Source organism: Lipophrys pholis, assembly GCF_963383615.2.
Source record: "Lipophrys pholis genome assembly, chromosome: 2".
In the NCBI taxonomy this organism is placed as follows: domain Eukaryota; kingdom Metazoa; phylum Chordata; class Actinopteri; order Blenniiformes; family Blenniidae; genus Lipophrys; species Lipophrys pholis.
This window is the reverse complement of record NC_137636.1, coordinates 38,068,273-38,081,044: the sequence shown is the minus strand read 5'-3', so window position 1 is coordinate 38,081,044 and position 12,772 is coordinate 38,068,273. Positions and strand designations below refer to the sequence as shown.

Below are 12,772 nucleotides of genomic sequence, written 5' to 3'. Positions count from 1 at the left end.
CAACTGGAGGAGGAAGCAACTGAGGGAGGAAGCAACTGGAGGAGAAAGCAACTGGAGGAGGAAGCAACTGAGGGAGGAAGCAACTGGAGGAGGAAGAAGAAGCAACTGGAGGAGGAAGCAACTGAGGGAGGAAGCAACTGGAGGAGGAAGAAGCAACTGGAGGAGGAAGCAACTGAGGGAGGAAGCAACTGAGGGAGGAAGCAACTGGAGGAGGAAGCAACTGGAGGAGGAAGCAACTGAGGGAGGAAACAACTGCTTCTACTTCTTCTCCTCCTGTTGCTACAGCTGCACTCAGGGTGGAGGAGGAGCAGTGTAGCGTGTTTCTAGCGTGTTTTGTAGCGTGTTGTGGGTACGGAGGCTGTTTGCATCACCTCCCCTCCTCCCGCCCTCGTGCCTTTCCTTTCCTCATTCCTTTTGTTACTCTGTTCTTTAAATGTATTCATGCTCCGTCTCCGCCGCCGCGGCGTGCTAATTAGCAAAGTGTTTAAAACGTAAGAGATTTCTGTCTTTCATCTCCGATTCGTTTGAAACGAATCCTGTTGTGTTTTTTCCTCCTGCAGCTGAAAAGGTGGCGCTCTCCTCCATTATTCACATGTTCTCCTCAGCTCACTCACAGACGTTCTCACGTCAGCCGAACGTCCTGCAGAGAGATGGTGCAGGACGTGACCACAGGGGGCGCCGTCAGCTCCGCCCTGCTCCCATAACCCCAAACACTCCTCCACCCACAAACTGTAGGAAATGCAGGCCCCGTTTCCATGGCAACGCGCAAAGTGAAAACACTGTTTGTGTTTTTCATTTCAGAAAAGTTTCACGATTCCACGACAACATTCTGAAAACAGTGTCCGTTTCCATGGAAACAAACAAAAGACGATGTAGTTTCCATGTCGGTCCACTAGTTAGTGCTGTTGTTAGTTTTACTAATACTTGTGACGGTTCCCAAAGACTTTGGAGAGTTCTTGTGATGGTTCCTGGTACCTTGGAGAGTTCTTGTGTTGGGTGCTGGTACCTTGGAGAGTTCTTGTGATGGTTCCAGGTGCCTTGGAGAGTTCTTGTGTTGGGTCCTGGTACCTTGGAGAGTTCTTGTGATGGTTCCTGGTACCTTGGAGAGTTCTTGTGATGGTTCCAGGTGTCTTGGAGAGTTCTTGTGATGGTTCCAGGTACCTTGGAGAGTTCTTGTGATGGTTCCAGGTACCATGGAGAGTTCTTGTGATGGTTCCAGGTGCATTGGAGAGTTCTTGTGATGGTTCCAGGTACCTTGGAGAGTTCTTGTGATGGTTCCAGGTACCTTGGAGAGTTCTTGTGATGGTTCCTGGTATTTGGAGAGTTCTTGTAGTCAGAAAGCAGCCTGGATATCAGTTGTTAGAAAGATTTTAGATCTTATTTCTGATGTGTTTGTTGTCAGGTTGAGTTGTTTTTCTACTCTTCTGTGTGATTGTGGGGATGTGTGTTTTTGTCGTCCGTGTGCTCGTGGTATTCCTGTGCTGTGATGAGGTGCCAGAGCGCCGGAGTGCCACTGCAGTCTGTCGGTTCCACTCGGATTACCCGGAACAGAGAAAGTAATTGGCCCTGGTTCCTCCTGCAGGATCCAACCTGCTGCTCCATGTAGGGAGCGCTTCCTTAATCCCGTCAGGTTGTCCCTGAGGAGGGACGGGGTTAATTCAGGAGCCGCCGCCGCCACCACCGAGCGGAACAATTCAAGATCTTTGCTTTCCCAGCATGCACTGCTCACATCATTACCATCTGGAGGAGCAGCGGCGGCTCTGCGGCCGAATTAATCCCAGAGGCCGAAGTCTGAGAGGAGTCATTATCTCCCGGCCGGACGGCGTCCGCTGAGCTACCGCTGAGCTACCGCTTCGGCTTTTGTCTGTTTGTTTTTGTTGTGTTTTCTGTGTTTATCTGGTCTTTATTTCGACCCGCCGGCCCTTTTGGACTGGTTTCTGTTGGTTTTGGGATCCTGGTTCTCCTGATCGGCTCCTGAGTGCTCAAAAATAACTTTTACCTTCAGGAGGAGACAGAGGAGGAGCAGGAGGAGGAGCAGGAGCAGGAGGAAACAGAAGAGGAGGAGCAGGAGGAGGAGGAGGAGCAGGAGGAAACAGAAGAGGAGGAGCCAGAGGAGGAGCAGGAGGAGGAGCAGGAGGAGGAGCAGGAGCAGGAGGAAACAGAAGAGGAGAAGCAGGAGGAGGAGCAGGAGGAGGAGCAGGAGGAAACAGAAGAGGAGAAGCAGGAGAAGGAGCAGGAGGAGGAGCAGGAGGAAACAGAAGAGGAGAAGCAGGAGAAGGAGCAGGAGGAGGAGCAGGAGGAGGAGCAGGAGGAGGAGCAGGAGGAAACAGAAGAGGAGAAGCAGGAGAAGGAGCAGGAGGAGGAGCAGCAGGAAACAGAAGAGGAGAAGCAGGAGAAGGAGCAGGAGGAGGAGCAGGAGAAGGAGCAGGAGAAGGAGCAGGAGGAGGAGCGGCGTGGCCTCCTTGCTGCTGTCGCAGGTGAAAGTGAATATTTGTGAGGAGCAGAAGGAAGTAGAGAATCTCTGCAGAGTTTTTAGCGACGGCCATCGATCAGCAGAGCGAGGCGAGGAGAAAAAAGTGCCATAATTTACTTTGTCCTTATGTATTTATCAAGATGAATAATCATCCTCCCCCCCCTGCGATCAGCGGCCCATGAGTAAACAGGAAGAAGCGCTGGCCTCGGCACATTTGGAGGCAGCCAGTTTAGCGCGCAGCGATTAACGGGCGGCCAGTTATTTATTTCCTGGATTGTTATTAACGCTGGACGTGATATTATTCTAATTATAGGAGGCCCAATCAGCAGCGGCACGTCTCCTCCTGCTCTCCTCCACTTCGTCTTTCACACTGAGACACTGATTCAATGAGACGTCCAGCATTTAGCTGCAGAGGTCAGGAGTTTCTCTCTCTCTTCTCTGCTGCTCTAATTGTGTTTGTCTCCCGCAGGATGACGAATCGCCGCCGCCGCTAATGCTAATATGTGTTTTGTTCTGGACCAGGATCCAGAGGACCACCGACTCTCTCGACTCCCCCCAACCCCCTCCAAATCCCCTCAACTCTATCTGACTCCCCCCAACTCTCCCAAAGACAACATGAAAACATGAAACCCTACGGGAGTGTGTGTGTGTGTGTGTGTGTGTGTGTGTGTGTGTGTGTGTGTGTGTGTGTGTGTGTGTGTGTGTGTGTGTGTGTGTGTGTGTCATAGCTTTCATTCATTACTGGGTTGGCGGATTTTCATTTACTTTCTGGGCTACAACAATTAAAGAGCAGCTGAGGAGGTGGGGTGATGGAGGGAGGTGGTGTCATGGAGGGAGGTGGTGTCATGGAAGGAGGTGAGGGGGTGATGGAGGGAGGTGGGGGTGGAGGGAGGTGGTGTCATGGAGGGAGGTGAGGGGGTGATGGAGGGAGGTGGGGGTGGAGGGAGGTGAGGTGATGGAGGGAGGTGAGGGGGTGATAGAGGGAGGTGGGGGGTGGTGGGGGGAGGTGACAGGACAGCCAGAGGTCAGCCACCACTTTGTGGTAAATTAAAACCTATTATATAGATTCCCTCCTCCTCTTCCTCTTCCTCTTCCTCTTCCTCTTCCTCTTCCTCTTCCCCCACGTCCTCCTTTTCTTCCTCTTCGTCTTCCTTTTCTTCCTCCACTACATCCTCTTCTTCTATCGCCTCCTCTTCCTCCTCTTCTTCTCTTCTTCCTCTTCCTCTTCCTCTTCCTCAGCAGGAGAGCAGATCCACCTGCAGAACGTCATGAAGACGAGATCTTCCTCCAGGTGATGTGAGTCCTCTGACGATTCCTCTGGTTTTCATTAAACTACCTGCAGGAGGAGGAATCTGCCCCGAAGGGCCGACGTGCAGGGCAATAAATCCCAGAAGTGAGTGGGCGGAGCCGGATGGGGTGATTATCAGATGATGGATGAGGATGAGGAGGAGGAGGAGGAGGAGGAGGAGGAGGAGGAGGAGGAGGAGGAGGAGGACACAACTGACTGACTCCATCTACATGACGGCTTTGTTAGCACTGACAGATGAAGAGCGCCGACCAACAGGAAGTGAAACAAATGCCCATAAATTCACCACCGCTTGTTACCGTGGCAACAGATAACAACCAGAGGCCTTAAGAGACAAAGACACTGTCTGTCAATAGTGTGTGTGTGTGTCTGTGTGTGTGTGTGTGTGTGTGTGTGTGTGTGTGTGTGTGTGTGTGTGTGTGTGTGTGTGTGTGTGTGTGTGTGTGTGTGTGTGTGTGTGTGTCTACGGTGCGTTCAGGTGTTTTTCTCTGTGGTAAATCTCAGTGATTCTGTGCTGTTAAGCAGACAGACACACACACACACACACACACACACACACACACACACACACACACACACACACACACACACACACACACACACACACACACACACACACACACACACACACACACAAACAGATTTTAATGATGCTCTTCCTCCTTAAGTAAAGTCTTCCACAGCACTGAGGCTCCCTCCTGCTTTGAAATCAGATGTAAGTATATATTTAATTTAGCTGCTGGTGACTGCAGGCACTCACCACACACAGACACACACACACACTCACAGACACACACACACACACACACACACACACACACACACACACACACACACACACACACACACACACACACACACACACACACACACACACACACACACACACACACACACACACACACACACTCAAAGTAATTGGCTGATCATCATTATAACTGGGAGCTGCAGACGTGATGAAGAAAAAAGTTTTTCACCTGAAAGTTTCTTGACTTTCTATCACTTGTCACGACTCAGAACACACACACACACACACACACACACACACACACACACACACACACACACACACACACACACACACACACACACACACACACACACACACACACACACACACACACACACACACCATCTAGATTGTAAATAAGCTGCAGTGAGATAAACGATGCATGTTTGTGTTCTTTGTGCAGTAAATATACATCTTCCACAGGTTTTTTTTCCCAGCATCCTTTGTGGCTCGGCGGCAGGCGGATGAAATATTCATGATAACGTTCATGATAATATTCATGATAATTGTAGCAAAACTTTGCAGAAAAGGCAGCGTGTGGTGACGAGGAGCTGCGAGCCAATGAAAGGCCGGCGCCTTGTTTCTAATGACTCCAGCATCAGGGCCGCGTCAGAACCCATTAGGGGATCCGGGCGTCACGCGGCCCCCCGGGCGAGCGCGCCGCCACCTGACTCCTCTGTCTCTGTAGCACGCACCGCACATCAAAGTCCGGATGCTGCTGATAAACTTTGCATGTTCCCCGAGCTGAGGAGACGAATCTAAAGGAGCTCGACTCATAAATAAAACTTTCTGAGCTGCAGCCGCTTCATCTGCACAACTGAGGTGCTGGGGGGGCATGGAGTCGTGAGGGGGGCCCCCAGGGGGGTTTCCAGGGGCCCCGGGGTGCATTGAGGGGCCTCGGGGGGACAATGAGGAACCACAAGGGGCAGAAACGAGCCATGAAGGGGCAGTAAGGAGCAATAAAGAGAAACGGAGCACTGCTGACTGGGCTACACCTTGACAACCTGTGTGTGTGTGTGTGTGTGTGTGTGTGTGTGTGTGTGTGTGTGTGTGTGTGTGTGTGTGTGTGTGTGTGTGTGTGTGTGTGTGTGAGAGAGAGAGAGAGAGAGAGAGAGAGAGAGAGAGTGAGTTTTGTTGTTCTTCTGCAGATGAAGTATAAATCAAGTAGCTGCAGGTTAAATCTGAGTCTTTAATTAAAAAATTAGCAGCAAGCAAACAAAGAGCGTTAAAGAAAAACATCCTGCAGCAGAAACACAAATATGTGTCCTGGCCCGTCTGCTGGGGACTCATCAATAACTCATCAATAACTCATCAATAACTCATCAATAACTCATAAATCAGTTAATTTTCTCTTCAAACACACACTGATCCTCCTTGTTCATCCTTCAAAACCAACATGAAACACATCAAATTTATTCGTATTTTAATGAATTAATGGCACATTTATATATTTCTATTTATATATAGTTAATAAAAACAGATAAAAAAATGTGTGTGTGTGTGTGTGTGTGTGTGTGTGTGTGGGTTTGTGTGTTGTGGTCTCTGCTGCCCCCTGCTGTTCACTCACACAAACAGTTTTATTTCTTCCCTTCTTATTTCACAGGACGGTCATTTCGCTCCACAATCAGATCTTTAAATCTTCATACTATCATATATTGTATATTGTCTTTATACTGTAAGTTCTTCACTCAGTTCTATTTCTGTCGGTTCTGTTTGGTTTTACTGTTCCAGTCCTTCACTTTCACTCTGTTGGTTCTATTTCTGTCGGTTCTGCAGACAAATACGATAACATGGACCTTCTAAACACAGACCAGATGATTAAAGAAAATAAAACAACTGCTAAAGAAAAAGTCAGGTAGACACAGACCCTTTAGCTTTAACTTTGTAAGCATGACGATCATGATGAATTTCTTGATTTTTGCGTTAAATTGAATTTTCTATGTAGAACCTGTTTTGTCTGAAGAATGAGGGGTTTATATCTCGATGTCCGGCCCCTCAGTGGTCCAACCCTCATCCTGTCAGGACATCCTGAGGAGAACCCGGGCGGTTCCGCTGCTTTTCGTTACTGAGATTTGATGTTTAGGACGACTGCTGGAAACTAACGTTGTTAAAGGTAAGAAGAGGAAACATAAACGCATGAATGGAAGTGGAAAGCCAGACGAGCAGCGTGTTGCTGCTGCTGCTGTGTTTAGTGCTTCAGTCTGCTCGGAGGCTCAGTTAACGGCTCTGCTCTCAGATACTTTCGTTTTCACCTGAAACTCTTAACTTGTGTCCTTTAACTAGAAATGCTATGTTAATGTGGAATATCTTCCTGGAAGCAGGTATATGAAGCCCTCACTATATAAAACCCATGTTTGATTTTTATGTTAAATCGTTTGTAAACATTTGATCATTTCTGAATGACGTCAGTGAAACTGTACTGAGATATTCTGTTCCACAAACACATTTCAGCATGAAAGTAACTCTGATCGTTGTGTTTGAGCAATTCTAAGACAGATTTATTAAGTTGACGGTTACTAGATAATTATACGTACTTTATTTCCCTTTGATTTTTTACAGGACGAAACTTCACGAACAACTCAGTGAAAATAGTCTTGATGGTTTGTGCTGCTTTGGTTTTTAAGATAGAAGAAGTTTATTATGAGATGAAGGACTGTGAGGACAGGAAGAACCTCCATTATTGTGGGCATCACAGGAAACCCCCCAGAAGGGCAAACTTCTTCACACTGTTCAGCACAAACAACCTATCAACCTGGACAATGTGGGGCTGCGTCAACTTAGATTGACCTTAAATATAGTTTTTAATATGTTAAAAAACAAAAGCAGCAGGAATGATTGGGACTATTTTATGGCCACAAGTCAGAGACGTGAGTCTGCAGGGGGGAGTTGTGATCGGGGCATGGGGGTCATGGGGGGCGCAGGGCTGAGCAGGGCTGAGCAGGGCTGAGCAGGGCTGAGCAGGGCTGAACAGGGCTGAGCAGGGCTGAGCAGGGCTGAACAGGGCTGAACAGGGCTGAGCAGGGCTGAACAGGGCTGAACAAGGCTGAACAGGGCTGAGCAGGGCTGAACAGGGCTGAACAGGGCTGAACAGGGCTCCACCTCTGACCCCGCTCTGATTCTCTGTCCAAACTCAGATGTTTCCTCTGTGAGGTCTTGAAAAGCAGAAGCAAAGCAGAACAACATTAAACTTCAGCAGAAACTACAAACGTGTGTTTTGTTTGTTCAAACTTTGGAAATGAGGAAAAGAAACTGCTTCACACAAGAAGCAGAAAAAGTTCTGTAAAGCTCCACGCTGACCGTGCCGACTGACCACAAAGTCCACATCACGCTATAAAGAATCTGCTCCTGGGGGTGTAGAGTTGACTGTTCTCCGACCGGGGCCTGCGCCAGCCTTCGCTTTCCTGGGTCTGGGGGCGGGGCTGGTCCGGGACGCGGCGGCTGGGGCCGTCTCTGCCTTGCCGGGTTGGGGGGGGGGGCGGTGGGTGGGCCTGTTCCCGGGGGTGCGGCGGGACTCGCCGTCGGGGTCGGGGGGGCTCTCGGCCCGCTCGGCCCGGGGGCCCCGCTCCGGCCTTTTCTCAGCTTGGCGGCTTGGGTCGGGGCCTGGGGCCCTGTGCCCTTTATCCTTCTCTTGTGGGCCCCTCTTGCCTGGGGGGGATTCCTCTCTGCATTCTCCGTCAGGTGCTTTTTGGGCGGGGGCGTGGCTCTCTGGGGTGGTTCGCTGGGGTCTCCCCGGGCCTGGGGGGCTTCCGTCTGCCGGGGTGGCGGTGTCCGGGCCCGATGGCCTCGGGCCCCGGGGTGTCGCTACGGGTCCCCCCACAACAGTTCCGGCCACACCCAGTGGACAAACCACACACACACACACACACACACACACACACACACACACACACACACACACACACACACACACACACACACACACACACACACACACACACACACACACACACACACACACACACTTCCACTCCTCACTAAAGGTGCTTCTGAAGTTGCTTGTTCTCTATCTCTACTTTAAAAATCATGTTCCTCTTTTGTTGTCGCCTCTTTGTTAATTCATGTTCCTGCTTCACGTTACTGTCTAGATAGAGCTGCTCAGGCTGGTTAATCTAAGAAATCATCTTACTGTCTAGATAGAGCTGCTCAGGCTGGTTAATCTAAGAAATCATCTTACTGTCTAGATAGAGCTGCTCAGGCTGGTTAATCTAAGAAATCATTTTACTGTCTAGATAGAGCAGCTCAGGCTGGTTTAATCCAAAAACAGTTGGAAAATATTTGGATCAGTGTGATAACTGCAAATAATATATGTAGCACAACAAGGATATTGTATGTTATCCCCCTACCCCCTCCCCCCCAACCTTTTTCTCTCTTTTCTCTTCTCTCTCTCTTTGAGCGTTCCCCCCCGGTCGTGTACGGCAGCCATACCAACTTCTGACGGAGGAGGCAACAGGAGGAGACTCCAGGTCTCTCCCTGTTGCAAGACCAAAAACTGTTCTGACTCCAGAAGGTTCTAGATCACATCATATTGTTGGCCCAAGCTGCCGAACAGGACAAGGGCAGAAAAAATAAATAAAAAATAAAAAATGAAAAATAAAAAATAAAGAATCTTCTCATGATTCGTTTTGAACTGCTAATATCTGTTATGTTCAAACATGAATGTCTGTTTTTGCAGCGGCTGAAGTTCATCGAGTCCGTCCAACACAAAGACAAACATGTCCAGAGCTCGGGTGAGGAGATCTCATATCTTATTGATCTGATAGAGACTCAGAGCTGTGATTGATCAACAGGACGGTTCTATTTAACAGTCTTGTCTTTGTCCAGATGTCAGCTGGTCTGAGTCCAATATGCTGAAGTTGGTACCAGACAAAGTCAAACGGTCTGTTTTGTCTTTCAGCGTCGCTCCGGTGAGGAACCACAGCCTGGGGACCTGATTGAGATCTCTCGCATCGGCTATCAGCACTGGGCTGTGTACATTGGCGACGGCGACGTCGTTCACTTGACAGGACAATGTGAGTCCCAAACCCAAAGTGTGGAACAAAACACGTCACAAACAATCAACACAATTTGTCATCTTAACTCCTCAAGAAGCAACATGTCCCTCAATAGTTCCTGAATATAAACTTTACAAGAGAAAACATGTTTTAATCAACAGTCTTTCCATCATATTTGTCCCCAGCTGGACTCGGCAGTGTCAGTGGCAGTGTCAGTGGGATGTCTGTTGGGGGTGGGACGGCCACGGTGAGGAGAGAGAAGCTGGAGGACGTAGTGGGAACCAGCAAGTGGAAAATCAACAACAACATGGACAAGCAGTGCAAACCCCGCCCAGCAGACGTCATCGTGAAAGAGGCCTGTTCTCTGGTGGGCAGTACTCAGTCCTACTGTGTCTTCAGTCGCAACTGCGAACATTTAGCCACTCAGCTGCGCTACGGCAAGAAGTGGTCCCGCCAGGTAGGTGGACCCAGAAGACACTTTGACACTGAAATCATGAGATGGTCACTTATGTTGGACACAGTTCTTATGTTGGACACAGTTTGGCCTGTTGGACACAGTTCTTATGTTGGACACAGTTTGGCCTGTTGGACACAGTTCTTATGTTGGACACAGTTCTTATGTTGGACACAGTTTGGCCTGTTGGGGCTGGTTGGTCTGTACGATACAGAATGACACTAATCTCCTGCTTAAATGTTGAACGTCCGTTGTCCATAACGTCCTGGTCAGGGACTGAAACATGTCCGGTCCTCTGTGCAGGTGTTAGGAGCCATAACATTAAGTGTGGCCACAGGTCTGGTGATGATCTCGGCAGGGGTCGTGGGACTGGCTTTCTCCCTGGTGAGACGCTAAAGGAAAGAAGAGGGCGACACACTGACAGGAAGTCCAGCGTCGCCTCAGCGGAGAAACTTCATGAGCAGATCATCAGCAAAGTGTCACCGATGACTCTGCCGCCATAACTAAATAACAAATATCAGTTTGAATGTGGTTCAGTCTACCTTCACCTGTGTCTCCAGCTGCCTGATGTGGGACAAAGACTTTCTGACATCAGACCTCAAAGTTTGAAAATACAGTTTCTTACCAAAGTGCCAAGTTCAAATGTCAGAGTTTGAAATTCAGAGGATGAAACCTTCATGTAGTAGTACACATATGAAGTATAAATACCAGTTCATCAGTAGTTTACTCAATTAGCTCAAATGAACAATTCTTAACAAGTCAATATACATAATTTGTTATTGTTGCTGTTGTTTGTACAGCTCACAGGAATGTGAAGTGAAACTGACTCTTCTTCTACTGATATTAAAAAGATTGTCAATGTTTGAAATAAAGAAACAATTATTTCAATTGTGTTTGTCTTTTCTTTGTGTCGTGGAAGAATCAATATGACATGTCACGTCCTAAAGGAGTTAGGAAAGGTGTTAGGAGGCTTCCTAAAGGAGTTAAGGAAAGGTGTTAGGAGACTTCCTAAAGGAGTTAGTAAAGGTGCTAGGAGGCTTCCTAAAGGAGTTAGTGAAAGGTGTTAGGAGGCTTCCTAAAGGAGTTAGTGAAAGGTGTTAGGAGGCTTCCTAAAGGAGTTAAGGAAAGGTGTTAGGAGGCTTCCTAAAGGAGTTAGTGAAAGGTGTTAGGAGGCTTCCTAAAGGAGTTAAGGAAAGGTGTTAGGAGGCTTCCTAAAGGAGTTAAGGAAAGGTGTTAGGAGACTTCCTAAAGGAGTTAGTGAAAGGTGTTAGGAGGCTTCCTAAAGGAGTTAGGAAAGGTGTTAGGAGACTTCCTAAAGGAGTTAGTAAAGGTGTTAGGAGGCTTCCTAAAGGAGTTAAGGAAAGGTGTTAGGAGGCTTCTTAAAGGAGTTAGGGAAAGGTGTTAGGAGGGTTCCTAAGGGAGTTAGTGAAAGGTGTTAGGAGGCTTCCTAAAGGAGTTAGTAAAGGTGCTAGGAGGCTTCCTAAAGGAGTTAGTGAAAGGTGTTAGGAGACTTCCTAAAGGAGTTAGTAAAGGTGTTAGGAGGCTTCCTAAAGGAGTTAGGAAAGGTGTTAGGAGACTTCCTAAAGGAGTTAGTAAAGGTGTTAGGAGGCTTCTTAAAGGGGTTAGGGAAAGGTGTTAGGAGGCTTCCTAAAGGAGTTAGTGAAAGGTGTTAGGAGGCTTCCTAAAGGAGTTAGTGAAAGGTGTTAGGAGACTTCCTAAAGGAGTTAGTAAAGGTGTTAGGAGGCTTCCTAAAGGAGTTAGGAAAGGTGTTAGGAGACTTCCTAAAGGAGTTAGTAAAGGTGTTAGGAAGCTTCCTAAAGGAGTTAGTAAAGGTGTTAGGAAGCTTCCTAAAGGAGTTAAGGAAAGGTGTTAGGAAGCTTCCTAAAGGAGTTAGTAAAGGTGTTAGGAGGCTTCCTAAAGGAGTTAGTGAAAGGTGTTAGGAAGCTTCCTAAAGGAGTTAGTAAAGGTGTTAGGAAGCTTCCTAAAGGAGTTAAGGAAAGGTGTTAGGAAGCTTCCTAAAGGAGTTAGTAAAGGTGTTAGGAGGCTTCCTAAAGGAGTTAGTGAAAGGTGTTAGGAGGCTTCCTAAAGGAGTTAGGAAAGGTGTTAGGAGGCTTCCTAAAGGAGTTAAGGAAAGGTGTTAGGAGGCTTCCTAAAGGAGTTAGGAAAGGTGTTAGGAGACTTGCTAAAGGAGTTAGTAAAGGTGTTAGGAGGCTTCCTAAAGGAGTTAAGGAAAGGTGCTAGAAGACTTCCTAAAGGAGTTAGGAAAGGTGTTAGGAAGCTTCCTAAAGGAGTTAAAGAAAGGTGTTAGGAAGCTTCCTAAAGGAGTTAAGGAAAGGTGTTAGGAGGCTTCCTAAAGGAGTTAAGTAAAGGTGTTAGGAAGCTTCCTAAAGGAGTTAAGGAAAGGTGTTAGGAGGCTTCCTAAAGGAGTTAAGGAAAGGTGCTAGGAGACTTCCTAAAGGAGTTAGGAAAGGCGATCATGTTGTTGTGACAGTCAGACCAAACTTCCACTAGGTGGCGTAATAATAATGTGACGGCGGTGAAGGTTAGTGACGTCTGTCGTGGTGAAACAAGTAGAAATGTATAAAGTAGTATAAAGGTGGTTCCTCTCACGTTCCTCTGAGGTTCTAACCTCTGATATAATGTCAAATATCTCAGGTTTGAATGTAAATCCAAGGAAACTGGACTTTCCTGTGTTGGTTCTACATCATCCAGAACATTCCTAGTTGGGATCTGGGTTCTAGATGATTTCAAGTTGTTC

General features: G+C 47.8%; 1 protein-coding gene across 1 annotated transcript; it reads left to right on the top strand.

Annotated features, from left to right (window-relative positions):
* Positions 1–6,589: 6,589 nt before the first annotated feature.
* On the top strand, positions 6,590–10,900 carry LOC308126846 (phospholipase A and acyltransferase 4-like). Its single transcript, XM_080491506.1, has 5 exons — positions 6,590–6,682; positions 9,242–9,296; positions 9,464–9,578; positions 9,746–10,017; positions 10,318–10,900. The coding sequence occupies exons 2-5, from the start codon at positions 9,282–9,284 to the stop codon at positions 10,408–10,410; spliced, it is 495 nt and encodes a 164-aa protein (XP_080347632.1). The 5' UTR covers positions 6,590–6,682; positions 9,242–9,281; the 3' UTR covers positions 10,411–10,900.
* The last annotated feature ends 1,872 nt before the right edge of the window (positions 10,901–12,772 follow it).